The sequence below is a fragment of the Anas acuta genome, chromosome 26 (genome assembly GCF_963932015.1).
Source record: "Anas acuta chromosome 26, bAnaAcu1.1, whole genome shotgun sequence".
Lineage (NCBI taxonomy): Eukaryota > Metazoa > Chordata > Aves > Anseriformes > Anatidae > Anas > Anas acuta.
The window spans coordinates 4,557,197-4,574,608 of NC_089004.1; the positions used below are offsets into that span (position 1 = coordinate 4,557,197).

Sequence of the window (17,412 nt, forward strand, 5' to 3'; positions counted from 1 at the left end):
TTTTATTGCTTTCTGAGTCCTCCCTCATTTAATTAAATAAATTCTAGACAACTTTCATGAGGAGTTGTTTTAGTAAATGAGCAGTTACTTCGATGTGTATTTATTTTAGAAATTGATTGGGTAGCCGGTGCTGAGTTCTAAAAAATGGGTTTATAGAAAAAAAAAACAACAGAATGTTAACAGGAAAAGGGTTAGTTTGAGGGGGAAGGAGGACCCAAACTGTTCTGGGGGTCAGAGCAGCTAGTTGATTGTTGGATGCTTCTCAGCAACTTGAACACAAATGTAAAGAACTCTTTAATTTAATAGTTAGGTGGCTAATTAGGTGATTTGTAGCTAATGGCTATATTGCCACCAAGTCTAAATGCAATAACTGTGAATCATTAAATAGAAGTTAACTGATCTTTCTTTTTTAAGGCTGTGTTTGCTTTTCTTATCAACATGAGGATTGTGAATGGGAAGAAATCTCCCTTTGAAGAAAATACTTCCCCTGGGATTCCACTGAGTAACTGACTTGTCTTGAGGGTTTGTTTAACTTAATGTTTAATTTCACGCTGGAGAAAGAAGCCAGATCAGTAGTTCTGGAGGCTTTCTTCCTCCTGCTTGCTCACCGAGGAGGAAGAGCGAACACACTTGACCTGGAAAATTTCTCACTGCGCTGTCTGCGTGGTCTGAAAAGTCTGCTTCTGTGGGCGAGGGGGCACGGGGGTCTCTGCCGCCGGGCATGGTGATTTAAGTGCTTTTTCACTGAGGTGTGGACCCTTCTACCACGAGCTGGGCTGTGAATTCGTTCCTAGGGAATGAGAAAATAGCAGTGACATATTAACGGGGACACCAAATCAATCCCAGCTGGCCTAAAATTGCCAGGCACCTGCACATTCTTTTCTGCGGCACTTCCTGCTTCTGCCTTAGGAGAAGGCATTCCTGAAAATGTTCACATGTGTCCGACTGGCAAACTTTGGGCTGATTTTAACAACAGGATTTGCCTCTCATACAGCCTTTAAAACTTTGAGTTAATCCTTTAAACAGAATTTAATTTCCAATTAAGCCATAATGATACATTTCTAATTTTTAATCTGCACTTGTTTTGCTGCTTATTAGCTTCAGCAGGCTAAAGAGAGAGCTTTCTGAAGTGAGAAGCTTTAAATTTATAAGAAAGCTTCGTATGGAAATTGCAAACCAGCAACAGAACAGTTATCATGAAATCTTACTTCCTGTATTCATCAGATATCTTAGTGTTTTTTTTAATTTTCTCAAAAGGACGCTACACCCTTTTATTATACTTATGGGAGTTAAATCTTCATGTGTAAAAAAAGGGGCATTTTAAAAGAAACAGAGTGGGTTTTGATTCACTTAATTCTGGTGTCAGATTAGCTGTTTGGGAAGAATTTAGAGAAGGTGAAGTGTTCAATTTTAATAAATGCTTCCATTGATTCCCACCTGCATGCTTTTGGACACAGAGGAAATCTGTAGGAGAACTGGATATGCTTTTAGGGACATGTCCCCCTCTCCTTTTTTTTTTTCCTGTATAGTTTGAGTCTTTCTACACACACAGCTGTACATCCAGCAAACTAGCCCAGTTTAAATGGAAACAATGAGGTATTTCATACAAATGGATTCCCATAAAAGCTAATATCTGGAAGCTTTTTGCATCATTAGCTATTAGAGCAAGTCAGTAATTGTGTTAAATGCAATGTTTTTGATTTCTTACCAAAACATTACGTGTCCAGCTCTGTTAGCTTGAGTAAGATCCTGTAATGTTACTCTGCTGTTAGCTGAGTTAGGAACGTTGCTGATTGCAAATTCCTAATTGCTGCATGGAAAGGTAACTGCTCCTTTCTTCTTTGCTGTAAAGGAGCTGATACTGCCTCGCAGAATGTTATTCTGTCACCTTTGCAGATATTATTTGTTGGTTTTAATATAATTTCAAATCTTTTGAACTCATAGTGTGTCTACTTCTTATTTGGGGAGCAACTTCAGCTGTGCTGGAAAACTGCTTATGCAAAAGTATTTTGTTTAATTGACAAAATAGCTCTAAATTGATTTTTGACTTAAAACTTCATTTTTTTTTTTTTTTAGCAGAACAGAAATGCTGGTGGAGGGAAATTACAGAATCAGTTAGGACCTGTCATTTGGGAAACATTTTTTCTGAACGGGAATGCCAAGCAGAAATAAAATAGTTCAACAAGCAAAGGCTTTTTCCTTAGCAAAGGCTGTCTCAGGAAAGAACTGGAATATTTAGCAATAATTTTCAACTGTCAAGCAGTTATTATCTTGGCTGCATAATACATAGATGGAAAAGCTGTAGCATAAGTTCACTAAGTTCTCATGGTTCAAGAAATTAATATGTTTGGTAAACGCTGAGTAATTCCTTATCGTACTTTACTATTGAAATTCATATAGATGGTGAGTTGTCTCCAATTGAATCTAACCCCAGGAGATAAAGCTGGAGTTGTCATGAGACTTCTTAAGATTTTAAGAGTAATCTGATTCTTTTCTATAAAGAAAAGGCTCCTTTTTTTATTTGTTTTGAATAAAACCCCACAGTCCCTCTCTTGGAGCCTAATCCCCCCAGATCCCAAATTGTGCAGTATGCTGGATTTACCTCATAAGGTATCCTTATAGGAAAAGGAGGAAGCGTTCATTTTGGTCACAACCAACGTCGATTTCCATTTTCAGTGCCACTTTTCTTCATGAACAGGTCCCCTTAGTCAGACTCGAGACTCCTGAGTCGCCTCAGAGCCTAGCTGTGAGACCTGCAGGGGTTTTACCCATCCTCTGCTTTGAAAGCCTTGACAGGATTTTGCTCGAGATCTCGGGTCGGGGTGACAGTAAGGCCTAATTTCACAGTATTTAAAAGATTATTCCTGACCAGCTAAAAAGCTGATGGTGCAAGGAGCTCGGAGAGAGGCCTGCTCTGCTTGCTCTTGATCTGAGAGGCAGCCGTCGGCGGTCTCCTACGCGCGGCAGGGCCCGGGGGCCGCTCGCTGTTCAGGGGCAGGAGGCTGACGAGAGGAAAAACACGGATCCGTGCGCCGGGGTGATGATATACGATAGCAATAACGAGCGATGGCTTTCCTTGGTTTTGGCATGGATCTACCCGAGTGTTTATTGAAGGGAGCGTTCGTGAAATTAATGATACACCAAAGCCATTTAACGAGCTCGTTTTCGAGTGCCGCTTCAGTTCGCGATCTCTTGTGTTTCCTCATTTCCACGTTTAACTGCAGTGGAAAGACAAATGGTCGTGACCTCCCTATTACATTATGCTTTGAGGTAGGTATATACGGGGGAAGGCTAAAACATTAAAAAAACATAAAGCAACCCCCCCCCAGGGTGTCTTATAGTAGGTTCTTTAAAAGAAACCAACACCTGTTGAAGTACTTACTTCAACATTTGGCACAAATCCCAAGCAAGCCTCTTTTTTTTTTTTTTTTTTTTTTAACAACAAAAACATATGTAGAGGCCAGGCAAAAAAGCACAGCTAGTTCTGATGTTGTGCTTTTAGTGATCTGCAGCTATGAGCTAGAGGGGCTGTGACTCATTAAGCGACACCAGCACGGAGCGCTGCTCTAATTTCTCGTGGCGCTTCATTGTGTGTCAGAAGAAAGGCGGAGGGACCGTTTCTGGCTTTTTAGGTGGGATCTTTCTAAATCTGCAGGCTGAGGGGATTTATCCGTCCTTTTGTGAAGAAGAAAACATCAAAGCTTTGTAGCCGGTGCCCTGCCTGGACAGTGAAGGCCTTTGAGGGTGCCCGTTGCAGTGAGGGGCCTCGTCTCCAAGAGCCATCTTGTAATATTTGGATTAACTCAGACCCACAGATAAAGTGAGAGCCTGTGCGCTTGGAAGTCGGTGTCTTCAAGGAGAGGCCCTGTGAATAAAGGCTATTTGAGGTTTTTGTAGCACTGGTTTTGTGTGTGCAGCTCTCCTCGGGGCGATCTCGATTCCTCAACAGGGACGTCGCCATGTCCCAGCGGCCCGGTCCCTTTGCTCCGACCTCTCTTGGTGGCACTGCTGTGTGTGGTGGCATCTTCCCTGTCAGCACTGCTCAGCATTGCTGCTCTTCCTATTTCTCTTTGCTCCTTTTTGCTGTTCCTACATTTTTGCTCCTTTACCAGAGGACTCCGCTGAGATCGCGTTGTCAACACAAGAAGTGCTCTCTCTTCTTCACCATGCTGGAAACATCTCTGCTTAACCTCAGAGTCTTTGTGGTAAAGCTGTAGAGGCAGGGCCACTTGTTTCCATCCTGCCACTTCCTTTGCTTCAAGAAAGTGTAGAGAAAAAACACGTGTAAACATCCAGTTTGGGGGATGCCGCATTTTCTAGTATTTTTCTGAACTTTGCTCTTCAAAACTCTGGCGTTGCAAGGCAAAGGCTTTAGGATCTATTTGAATGAAACTAAACCAGATTTGTTGATGTACACACCACAGTGCCTTAGCAACCGACCTGCATCTAGGCCAAGAGCTGAACATTTAGTCTTTAAACAATCCTTTGCTACCAATCTAGGAATGTTCTTGCATTTCAGAGTGCAAAACGAGCCAGTTGACATCTAGCGAGGAACAACATACATTATAAAATACGTACTCCTCCACAGTGGGAGGAGAGGGACTTATGTAAGCTCATTTCTTTGCTACTTTAATTGTAGTTTCTCGAGGCCTTGAGATGCATCCCTGGGAGTGGGATTGTTGTGTTCAGATGATTCCAGATTCTCCTTTATCACTGCAAAATAACAGCTTTGGTGGCAGCGTGGTGTCTTGAGTTGGGAGCGTCGCAGAGTTTAGTGAGAAACGATTTTAAATCTGGTACTAAGACTAAAAAATTGAGAAAAATCAATAGCTAACAGTATAATCAAAAATCCTAGCTCTTCTTAATGAGCTGTTGAGGCAGTGGAGTCTTGTGAAAGAGATGACAATGACAAGTTCTACTTCTAGTGGAAAAGAATCAACTTCCTCTCTTGTTTGCTTTTTTATACAACTACAGGGAAAGCATCCTCAAATGTTTTAGCAGGGAGGTGTCATTCAGAGCTGAAGGGAGATAACTGGCATTTATTGAAACTTTGCTGGCTGTCACATTTATTCTCATGTGTACTTGTTCAGAAAGGAATTCCTTGCTGTTTTCTTGTTTGTTTGCTTTTTTTTTCTTCTTGAAAACCTGTATTGCTGCCCTTTCCAAAGGGCTTTTCCTAAGGCAAGAAACAAGAACATTTATCCAGTGGTGGAAAACTACAGCTTGCTGCAGACATCTGTTAGCTAGATTGCTTAAAAAAATAAATAAAGGTGAATGTTTGGTAAAAGAATATATTCAATATGCTAAACTGAGATGACTTCCTTAGGTGTATATTGTACATGTGACCAGCTGGTTAATTTTGATATTAGAATTACGGTTGGGCTGACATGGGTTTTTAATGTCCCAGTTTTCAGAATAGCAGGTGACATAAGAACCATGTGCTTTCACGTGGTTGTTATTTGATGGAAATTGAATGTGATTACTGACTATAAAGTTGATTTTTTCTACCATCACTTTACACTATCACACAAGACTTAATGTGGCAGGTTGCCAGCCATACTTTGTGCAGAAGATTGACATCTACTCACAGAAGTTAAAGTCATGCTGTTTATGGATGGTATCCGTTCTCAACGATAACTGACACGGTGAATAATTGAGTTAGTTAAAACTGCTGAAAAACACCTGTGTTGCCCTTACACTTTCCTCCTTGTTTTCTTTCAGTTACAGCTGCAGAAAACCCAATATTTGCAACTGGGACAGAGTCGTGGCCAGTACTACGGTGGGTCTCTGCCAAATGTGAATCAGATTGGAAACAGTGCCATGGATCTGCCCTTCCAGGTGAGTTTGATTAGGGTGTTTCTTTCTGTTAATGCTATTTTTTCCCTCCCAGGAGACCATGAAATAGCTGCCAGTTCAGAACATAACACCGTGGCCTCAGCAGACCACCGGGTTTTAAAAATTTTTTGCTCTTTTGTAATGGAACATGGTTGTGTATGGGATGAGTGTGTATTTAGGTATCATATAGATTTAGTGTTAGCTTATAGTTCTCTTGTCCTTGGTTGTGATGCTTTTGTGTCAAGACTAAGCAAGGGTAATGCAATTTCTTTGCCAGTGTTTACTCATGGCAAGCTTGGTTGTTGGTGGTTTTTTGTTTTTTGGTGTTGTTTTTTTTTTTGGTACCAGATTCATAATGAAATCTTCTGCGAAGATGCTGTAAACTCAAAGCAAAACTGGAAGTAAATAACACAGGGTGATGTAGAAAGTGCTGGTAGGTGGAAGTGTTGAAGATGACAGCCAAGGTGTATGTTCCATGGAAATAACGTGTGGATTTTTAAGGGAGGAAGAAGGAGCTTGGGATGGAAAATAAACAGCTTTCAGAATAGTCCCTTTTCTTTGGTCTGGATGAAAAGTAAATGCAGGGGTCTGCTAGGTAATTGTGACTCCAGTGGTGATGCACTGTGAACAGAAAACGAACGTTTTATACAAGTGTTTTGTTCCATGTAAGCACGTTGGACAGAAGATATCGTGTAGTGGATAGGATTAGATGTTGGATACTTCTGTGACTCTTGATTTTTATGTTTAGTCGATGTAGGGTGTGCAAAGTAATTAAAACTTCTGTATTATTTTTCCTCGTTTGAGTAGTAACACATTTTATCTTGTGAGGATGTGGTAAAAATTAAATTTCTCAGTTTGTGGTTTTCTGTTGAAGGCTGGCTTAATAAATACAGAGAAACTATTGATGACGACTTCTAACTATGCTTTTTGACATACATGTGGGCAGCTGAATTTGTGGTTCCTCTTAGGAGCTTGAATCTTGTACAAAAGGAGAAGCAAATGGCTGTTTTAATTCAATTGTTTACAGAGAGTACAATGCAGAGGGTCACAATGTTTTGAAGTCTTTAGTATTACTTCATAGGCATTTGGACTTCTCAAGATCCGCAGATTTTGTCTTTTTCTGGTAAGGGGGTTCATAGTCACTGTTCTCTTTAACAGTATTTTTGTGCTTGATGGCCATTGCTCACAGCTACTCTATAGTGAATCTTTTGGTCCTAAAGCTAACAAGGTGCTCAAAAGTGAGTATTCAAAAATTTGTGAATGACTACAGGAGGGTACAGAAACAAATTGTCCTTAAACTCCAGGTTTTTATGTGTTCTTTCACACACAAAAAAATATAAAAATCCAATGTTGGTACTGTTACAGATAACAAATGGTGACAAGCAACAAAAAAAACCCATGTCTTTGTGTCAGTGATGAATGCTTTCCAGATTTTTCAAGTTTAAGCTAAATAATGATGAAATTGCCAAAAAGATACTTGCATGATGTGTCGAGCAGGTGAAGCCTGTGTGGATGTGAGCGGGTTAGTATCTGAGCATCTTGGTTCTTTGCATTTACAGCACAACGGAGCTCTGGCAGAAGCCTTTGGAGCAGTTCCTGTCTCTTTGGTAAACAAGTATTTAGGTTTGTGCAAATACGTATTTAGGACTGGTGTACTGTTTGCCCAGGTAGATACGTATTTTAGCACACGTTACACTTTTTCTGGTATGCACAGTATTTATCTGATTCACCGTCCCAGCTCCGAAGGAGTTATGGTCTGTCACATAAATACAGGTTTTGCCATGCATCCCGGTTTGGAACATGCATAATAATTCCTGTACAGACTCTCCGGACTTGCTGTGGTCTGTCATGTGATTACTTATGATTTATGGGGGATTAATTTGTTGCAGACGGTGGTTTATTTGGCACTGTCTTGGCCTGTGATTTAAGCAATCTCTGAGCATGTGCACTCAGCCTGCATGTTAAACTCCATTGGGAAAGGAAGAATGATTACCCAAATGCTGCTTGTCACCAAGGGGCACCGAAATGTAAGCTGTTAGTGGGTACCTCTCCTCACTTTCCCCCCTCATCTACCTTGCTTGTTTTTATTTCTTAAGTCAATGCCTTGATAAATCTTAAAGGGACACGGTTGCTTTAGAGCACTGAGCTTTTTCCTTCCCATCTGTGAGTATTTAGTTTGTTTTTTCCTTTTTTTCACATTTTGTGGAGTTTTGGTTCTGATCTCAAATCCTTGAATATTTTTCAGGAAGTGAAATGGTTGTAGTTCTTCATTTTCCAAATAACGTTGATGCTTAGATCTGTTGTTTGTTCTTTTGCCTTTTTTTTTTTTTTTTTTTTTTTAACAGAATTGTTTGCTACAGCTAAGTACCATGTGCCCTGCAGGGGTGGGCTTATTTAACAAAGACACATTGTCTGGTGTTTGGTCCAGAGTAAGTTTTGTGTGTTGGTTGCTGAGAGAAACCAGAACTGTTGGGGCTGATACCTGTTTTCTCAGGTGTTTGTAGTCTCTTCTGATTTTTTTTTTCCAAGCAATTTAGGGATTCATCTGAGATGTATTTATTTTTTTTTTTTCCTGGAAAGTCAGAGAACAACATTTCCCAAAAGTTCTCTGTGTTAATTGTAGCCCTGTCTCTGGCAGGGCATGGTCCATGTTTACTTGTGCCACCGTTACACTCAGATCAGATTTTTTTGAGTTTTTACATACAAGTTGTGCCATAAAACTTAAGAAATAGCTATCTTTCGATTCAGCTTCATCTGTATACTAATGCACATTGGGTTCCTTTAAAATTCCAGGTGAGGTCTGCATTTGGTCTTCTACTGAGTGGCTTTTCCTTTTTTTTTTTTTTAATGTTGTGACTGGGACCATGACATGGGAAATGGCTTCTCCTGTTGGTGTTCCAAGCACACGTGTATTAATTTGCAAATTTTGCAGACTTCTGGGATAGAATCAGTGTGACAACAGTACAAAGAAGAATTTCAGACTTTTTTTTTTCTCTTGGAATTATGAATATTTTTAGTTCTGTGTGGTGTCAGTTAAATAGAACTAGGTTGTTGTTTAGTACTTGTAGCAGAGATTAAACCAACATGTTTTAATTTAGATTACCTAAAATTGAGATGCTCTGACTGGAGGTCTCCAAGTCTTCGAGCAAAAAACTCATGGTTGCTGAAGCAGAACACCGTGATCCTAACAGCAGGAACACAGTAAAAAGTCACTGTGCTCTCCTGCTAGTGACATGTTGACTAAAGCAATATTCTGCTGCATATAAAGTGTTGGCCCTTAAACAAGAAAATAAACACCACAGCCACTTTGCACCCATTTATGCTAACACAGATTGGGTATGCATAGAGAGAAAAGAAGCTAACGTTAGCTTAAAAAAAAAAAGGAAAGTCAAGAGGTGCTATAAGGAGTTATTACAAACAAGACTTCAAGCTTAATGCCAAATTTCTTTTTAGAAAAGATCATTTAAAATAACCAAAGCTGGACACTTCACATTTTTTTTAAAATGTGGAAGCCAGATGGCTTCATGGCTTGGCAGACAGGACAGTGCATTTGCCACGTGCAGCACCTGAATGGAGGAGGAAATTTTGGATTTCCAAGCAGATGGTGTTGAGGGACTCAGCAAAGCTGTTCACATTGGCAAGGAGTGGAAGGCTGTGTAGCTTTTCTCCCTCGAGGCCCATATATTGCTGTTGAAGTGTGTGTAGAGGCTGACCATTCGGTACTTCCTTTTTCCCCCCTGCAGGTATGCTCTGGGAAGGGCTTTTGAAAATGTAGACGTTTTCCAGATTAGCGTGGGAATTCATCTTTGTGCTTTCCGTGGCATCCTTGTTCTCTGAAATGGGTTGCTGACAAGGAAACACTCTCAAGACATAGGTGCTGATAAGATTGAGAGGGAATTGATCCACCTCAGTTTACTGCACAACTTAACCAAAATAAAAACCACAAAAATACCCAATGCTCTAACTTTTTCCAGACAGAAGAGGAAGGAAACTGCTTTTCTTTCTTTCTTTCTTTCTTTTTTTTTTTTTCTTCCCCCTGAATTTTGTCAGTGTCCCCTTAAAATCATGGTGCTGAAAGGAGGGGTGAGAGAAAGCGGCGTGTTCCTTAAAAGCTTCAGGTGACTGTTAGGAGCTCTGTGCATCTCTTCCTGCATCTCCTGCCCTTGTAGTTCAAGCTCTGGTTGTCAGCATGTTCCTTCTGGATGCATGCTGCATGCTACACCGAGGGAATGTAAACAGCAGTTGTCAGTAGGCTCCCTGTCACAATCACTGCTGGGATTTCAGAGATACAAAGGTTGGAGAGCCGTGCTGATTTATGAGGGGCAGATCTAGCGCAGTCTGCCTCCACTTGTCTCTAATCTCTGTCTGGAAGAGATAGCCTTGGTAATTGCTTTCCATGGCTGTAGTGAAAATTGAGAAAAAATGTGCGTGGTTCCGTTCGTCCGTGTCTTTCCTGGGTTTTATTGCTTAAAATATTAGAAGCTTTAATACAACATAAGTAAGTTTTGGCAGACGGCTCGTGCGTGTATTTTTCTGCTTGTGACTTTATGCGTGTCTCTCAGACTCCCTTTCAGTCATCTGGGTTGGACACAAGCAGGACAACTCGGCATCACGGGCTGGTGGACAGAGTGTACCGGGACAGAAATCGCCTGGGATCCCCACACCGACGCCCTCTCTCTGTGGATAAGCATGGAAGACAAATATCCTTTGGCTGACGAGCTAGCAATGAAACCCTCCCTTTTCACCAACATCGTATTTCTCAGTTCTTACAGTTCTCTTGTTCCTCCTCTCCTCACCTGTCAGCGGAGTTGCTTCCCATCTCTGAGCAGTTAATGTCATCTGCTTTTTCTGAACGGTGATCTAGTCTAAAAATACCACAGAATCGCAGAATCTGCTATTCTGTAAAATAAGCATTTACCTTTCTGTTTGCTCAGCTCTAGCTGGGGATAACAATACACACGAAGCTGAGAGGGACTGAGATCCTTTGATGGAAAAGACAAGGCAGCATTTGTGGAACTGACTTTCCTTTCAAAACCGAGTAAATCCAAACCTGAATAATTCCTTGCAGTTCATTGTGCGTTTCATTACAAGTTGATTCATAAGTTTAACATCTGCTGAACACCATTTCTTCTTGCTTTTTGTGAAAATGAGTTAGCTTATTTTTGCTGACTGGCTTGAAATGTGCCACAGCCACACTGGCTTGAAGGGGCTAAAGGGAATATGTAAGTGGGAGAACGGAGAGGCGATGGCTTCTCAGGAAGAGTTAAACATTTAGAAAGGGAAAAAGAGGATGGTTGTCCCGTTGCTTAAACATTACAACAAGCAAGATAATATTTTGATTCGATTGTCCTTGTTAAACTTGGTATGTTCCCCATAGGGAGTCTGCTTTGCCTTTCTTGTGTGAGCTTAGTGGTTTTGACAGGGCAATTTGAATTATTCCTTAGGAGAAGATTTTTCAAATAGACTTGTTGCTTGAGTAAGAAGTGGTGTTCTTCCCCTTAACCGACTGAATCACGTAGACAGCTGTCCGTATGGCACTGTGTACCTGTCACCTCCATCGGATACAAGCTGGAGAAGGTTAGTAGCACGTTGTACCTGTGTGTTAGTATTTGGGCTGGGTTCTCTGATACTGCAACACCTTGATGTGCAAAAAAAGGCCGTTGTTGTTCCCCACATCAGTTGGTCACATTAATCTTCGTGACTTAACTGAATTTAGAGGTTTTTTTCTTCTTCTATCATGCTTATTCATTTAGATGGCCAGCCTTTAAACTCAAGGTGTCAGCCAGTGTGATATTTTTAAAGGTAAATCTTTCCAGATGTTGTAAGGCGTATCCTGAAATTATGAAGTTGTAAAAGACTCAGCTTTCTCTCAGTGCTCAGGGACTGCTCTGCCAATGCAAGCATTTGAACGGAAAGGAGCACTGAGTTGCCTGTTCCTACTCCTTATGCTCCTGGCCCTGGAGGAGCAAAGTGGTGGCCTGCATTCACCAGGGAAGGACAGTTTGTGATGTGAGAGGTGTTGGCCATGGAGGTTCCTGTCTCCACAACACACGTGGATCCTCGAACCAGTCCTTTCCCCTCTGTTTATAGCAGGAATACTTTATTTTCAAAGACTAGTATAACTAGAGGATCTATAAGCAGCTTTCAGCTTAAACTGCATTATTTGATCATGCACAATCTTAACAAAGCATATCAAATTATTTTCTAACTATGGTAAACAGTTTTTCCTGTATCCCTCTCAATCCCATTATTGAAACAATTACTCTTCAAACTTGAACTAATTCTGTTGTGTTCTGTGAATTGATTGTTTCACAAAGAAATTATGCCTGGTGTATGCCAAATATAGATCTTGGTTTTTTAATGCGGAGTGAATGCAGGTTTTCCTGAGTTGGTTGCAATTATATGAGATTAAGCATTCTTTCATTTAGAGGAGCTGACAATAAAAATAATTTGTGTTGCCTTCTTTCCAGGACGAATTCTGATTCTGCCTTGCACCAGAGTACTATGACTCCAGCTCAACAAGAATCCTTTTCAGGAGGGTCACAGGACATGCAGCAGAAAAGAGGTAACAGAGAAAACCACTGAAAAAAAAATGTTTGTTGTACTAGAAGCATTGTACTTCTGATTATATGCACGTGTATTGGTGTTCATCTGTTGCTACATGTTACTTGTATGCGTAACATTTTCTAGATTTGGTTAAAGAACAATTTGAACAAAGGACCTCATTTACTCTTCTGTATACTGAAGTCCAGAAGAGCTTAGACAAAGCCAAGATAGAGCATTTCCCAGAATTTCATATCCAGTAGTTCTATGAATTTGCCCTGTGGGGAAAAGTAATCTGGACTTGTGGAATGCTGGTGGTCAGACGGCTGTCAGGGGTGCTAGAGGTTTCCAGTAGCTTCTAGACAAGTTAGAGACCCCCTGGCATTTCAGGTAGGTTACTGAGCAGCTGTTAACAGGCTGCTGGCTCATGAGCGCCATAGTAGAGTTTTATCACCCCAGTGGAGAAAATTGCTGTAATAGGTGTTTCTTTTGGACATGGGTATTAATTTGTCAATTTTACACTAATGACTTGAGGAATTTCACATTGTTAACTTCATTAAGTACTAGCTATCAAAAATTAAATTCTGGAAATTGATTCTGCATTGAAATATTAAAGGTGGCTAGTTTTTTTCCTGGCAAGTTAATCTGATATATATCTGATTTTCCATCTGAGACCAAAGTTTTGATATGCAAAACTGTAAATCTGTCACAAAACCTTGAGAGTTTTATGTAATTTTTCATATGCAGTTGCTTAACAGGATATATTGACTCTGTGATAGAACTTAAATCTCGAAGTGCGTGCACGCTGAAGACCAGAAGCAAATTCAAAATATCTTGACTTTTTCACCTAGAGACCTGTTATTTGAGCTGGCTTTCAGAATATGTATTTTTCTGAATAAGCGTCTCACATAAACACTGTGACAAGCAACAAAAACAACGGCATATAATTAAGATACATATCATGAAGTAGCAAGAATTCATCTAGTTTTTATGGGATTGAGACCCCTGGTTAATATGCCCTCACAGGCTATGTTTACAAATGATACTCTCTAATAATATTTCCAGTTACAAGCTAGGAGCAGCACAGCCCTCAGGCACTAACAATTTTGGTGCCCTCTGCTGGCCCTAGTTTCTGCTGTCAGTTCAAGAAATACATTAAAAGCTCCTAAATCTGTCTTAGAGAATGTATTCCTTGAACAACACCCCAGAGACAGGTGGATGCACATCGTGTGGATGCCTGTGCGCTGTAGTGCAGCTCTCCCAAATAATGCTTCTAGTCCTGTAAAGCATTAAATAGCAGCCATCCCATAGTGTATGATTAAATTCATATTTAAGCAATATGACTCCTGATCATCAGTTTGAATCTCCCTTACTGTGCTTTCTTTTGATGTTTCTTTGTCGTCTTGCTATTAGCATGATGGAACGGCGGATTGCCTTGAACAAAGACACTTGGAATATGGAAAACTAACAACTTTATAGTGTTCCTCTGTCCCAGGGGATACGGTTTGGGTTTTACCCCCCCCAGAGTTGTCCCATTGGCCACCCATTAGATGTAACAGGTGTATAGCACTCTGTAAAATGTGAAGGGTAGGAAAAACTAGGTACCAGCATACATTTTTCCATTTAGATGTAAACGGATGAAATTGGACACCAAAAATTTTAAAAGTACTGAAGAATATCTGTGTGTTTTCCTTTTTTTGTTCTAACTGCAGTTTGAAAGTTCCTTGAATGTAAGACAAATCACACACCCACTTTTTAAAATCTTGTTCTACTTGTAGCTAACTTTTTTTTGACACTGGGAACTTCTCCATGTTCATACAATATTATCTTAGTCTGCTTTGGTGTTTGCTTTTTTAATTTTGATGATCTCAAAACAGTAGAGTACCACCCCATGTTGAATAATAACAAGAGTTTTGAAAATAGTTAAACTCCTAATCTGAAAATGTATTTCTCAGAAGCTTCCTTTTGTTATCGTTTTTTTTTTTTTAGTTTTATTGCTGACTGTCCCTGGAATGGAGGAAACCACCTCTGAGGCAGACAAAACCCTTTCTAAACAAGGATGGGACACTAAAAAGGTGAGAATCTCACATTTCAAAGTGAAGAGGTTTCATTTTCTAAACATGTTTAGGTAAACTAATGCTCCAAATATTGCCAACCAAAACAAACTACTTCCAGAGCTCAGAGATGAAATGCTATATGTAGCAGCATATCATTAAACATTAGATCAGAAAGGCACTTAATATGTATTTTATTTGATTATATCAGGAGAAACTCTTTAAATTTGGGGCTTGTTGGGCCAGTCATTAAAGGAAACAAAGATGACCAGCCTTATCTAAGACCTTCACAGAGCTCTTGTGTAGAAAAATAGCTCTAGAAATGCAATAAAATTTTCTGAATAAAATACCGTAAGCAGTAATGTCAAATATCTTTGCTTATAAACATTTCTTCCTTCTGTTTTAGACTGGGTCATCAAGACCTAAATCATGTGAAGTTCCAGGAATCAAGTAAGTTTTGAGCATCTTGTAAAAGAGCATTGAGATTTTTAAGAAAGTACATTGTACCTTGAATTTCTTCTTGAATAGATGCAAGATAAGCCAAAACTAGTGTTAGTGTCCCCTTGTCTGTTCTGCCTCTAGTTGGTTTATCAAAAATACCATATATCTTTCTGTATATGGCCACCTCCCTTTTTTGAAAATGGTTTTGTACAGATCTGTCCAGGCTGAAATTTAAACTCAGTTGTCTTTTTTCCTCTCTCCTTTATTTAGCATCTTTCCATCAGCTGACCAGGAAAACACTACAACGCTGATTCCTGCTACGCATAACACGGGTGGCTCCCTTCCAGACCTGACAAACATCCATTTCCCTTCCCCTCTCCCAACACCGTTAGACCCTGAGGAATCCACATTCCCAGCCCTGAGTAGCTCCAATAGTACCGGAAATCTTGCTGCCAATCTGACTCACTTGGGCATCAGCACTGCCAGTCAGGGTAAGAGCACGATTCTGTGCCGTTTTAACAGATTGTCCATAATATGTCACTTGTCTTACAGCATGGAAGTCGCGTTGCTGAATAATACTGTTTTGTCTGAGGGGTAATTCTACTTCTGTTCACTGACTTTCCTTTGTAAACAAGGTTTTCTTAAAGCCATTTCTGTATGAAAAAGTGATAGAGCTGTATTTAGTTTTGACTTACAAATATCCTTACATTTTTTTCAAGTTCTTCATGCCCAAGTCTGGTTTTTTGTTGTTTATATGTGACTTTGTAGGACAGACTATAGCATCCAAAATGTGCCTCCCTTGTAATTCATTGTACTTAATCCCAACAGCATTTGAATTGTGGAAATACCCTAAATAGGCCTTTGTTTGCATTCCTTTAGAATATTTTTTTTTTCAAATAAGGATTCTTTTGGAGAAATAGCATTGCTTGCTTCACCTGAAGCAGATTTTGTCTTTTGAGCAGTCAAAATAACATGGAGAATTTACAAGGTTTGCTAGTTTTAGTAAGCTTGGTTGCCTGATTTTTGAAAATATCTGGAGTAGTCAGAATTCATGATATAGAAGGGCTTTGGGAAGCAATACCAAGTGCACACTTCACTCTCACTATGGTGCCTTTGTGTTGAAATCGTTGCCTTTTGAGCGTAGTTTTTGTTGCAAATACTTGCAAAATGCTGCTGCTGTTTGAGCTGTTCAGCATGAGTCTAAGCTTTGTTGGGGCTTTTGCACTTTGGCAATACTGATAGTTTTATTAAAAAAAAAAAAAAAAGCCACGCTGGCAGTTTATAATGTTCATACTGATCGACTGATAATTTCAACTTAAGCAAATGGCCTAAACTAATGATTGTTATTTTTTTTAATAGTTTTTCTAGGTCCTACTTGTGAGCATAGGGTTGCATTTTATTGTCAGTGACAATTGCAGCCGGTTGATTCCTAGAACAGAAGAAAAGTGCTCTATCCAAAAATAGAAATGTATTTCCTGTGTTAGGCAGGATTCATTTACCCACTTAAAAATCCTCTCATATATTGGTAAAAAGGAAATAATTCTAATCAGGTTAATGTAGTGTTATGGCTGAGCAGTTACATTTAAGAAGGAAGCAAGAATACAGTTTACCCCTCTAAGTAGAGAGGAAATCAGCAGCTTTTGGCACCCTTCAGAAAGCTTTCTGGTCTCAAAACAGACTACACAAAGTTTCAGGGATGGGCTCTCATTCAAGTAGAACGTAGCAAGGCTTTGTTAAGATAGGTGGTGTGTATATAAAAAGAAACAAACTACTTCCATGGAGTTAGGCCAGGCTGGGTTGCTAAATTTTTTGCACTACCCGTAATTAGCAGAGTAAATGGTATAAAACCAAACCAGTAGGTATGTAATTGCTTTGAAAACATTTTCTGATCCATGAAAGATACTACAAACGAGAGAGGTGCATTCATTGATGGTTTTGCTGCTGCTTGTTGGAGACTCTCCCATAGTTTAAGCAATGGCGTAGTCAGTGTTTTGGCTTTTTTTTAACTGGTATTCTCAAACCTTCCTTTCCTTTCTTTATCTCCTAGATCTTGAACGGAAAATGTAAACACTTCTGAGCCTTTTGTAGGAGCTCTGTGCATTGTGCAGACATGCCTGTAGCAGCCCCAAGTAAAGGTGGGGAAAAACACCTGTCAGGTTATGAAGAACTGCCAACAACTTAGGCTACACATTTGTGCATTTGAGGTTGTCAGTTCGCTGACATGTTCCATGAGACAGTGTTGATTTTTGAAAACATCGTGCGGGAAGCCAGGCAGTCTTCAGAATCTGCTCAGTTAGAGCCAGTTTGCCTGCTGGCTCCTTGGCAGCCCGGACTTCCTGGCTCCCTGGCAGCCTGCCTGGAAGCCTTGAGCAGGTGCCAAGTGCTGAGGAGCTCTCAGGCTCTTGTGAATTCCTCCTTTCTGGCAGCTCTGGAAGAACAGCTCACTAGAGAGATTGTCCTGAAATTGCTTTCCAGGGTGTCTCAGTTCCTCTAGGGTGAGGCAGAAAACAGGAGAGGTTTCAAAGCTTGCAGGTTTTGT

At 40.2% G+C, this 17,412-nt stretch overlaps 1 protein-coding gene across 3 annotated transcripts in view; it reads left to right on the top strand.

The window, feature by feature from the left end:
* CRTC1 (CREB regulated transcription coactivator 1) overlaps positions 1 to 17,412 on the top strand; it is a 52,634-nt gene that overhangs the window by 13,434 nt on the left and 21,788 nt on the right. For 2 of the 3 annotated variants that reach the window (XM_068661747.1, XM_068661749.1), the window contains exons 2-9: positions 5,722 to 5,838; positions 7,395 to 7,442; positions 10,398 to 10,535; positions 11,351 to 11,412; positions 12,306 to 12,400; positions 14,368 to 14,453; positions 14,839 to 14,882; positions 15,144 to 15,364. In XM_068661747.1, coding sequence (XP_068517848.1) covers positions 5,722 to 5,838; positions 7,395 to 7,442; positions 10,398 to 10,535; positions 11,351 to 11,412; positions 12,306 to 12,400; positions 14,368 to 14,453; positions 14,839 to 14,882; positions 15,144 to 15,364 — 811 coding nt within the window. The remainder of the gene's footprint in view (positions 1 to 5,721; positions 5,839 to 7,394; positions 7,443 to 10,397; positions 10,536 to 11,350; positions 11,413 to 12,305; positions 12,401 to 14,367; positions 14,454 to 14,838; positions 14,883 to 15,143; positions 15,365 to 17,412) is intronic. The other variant, XM_068661748.1, reaches the window with a different exon arrangement.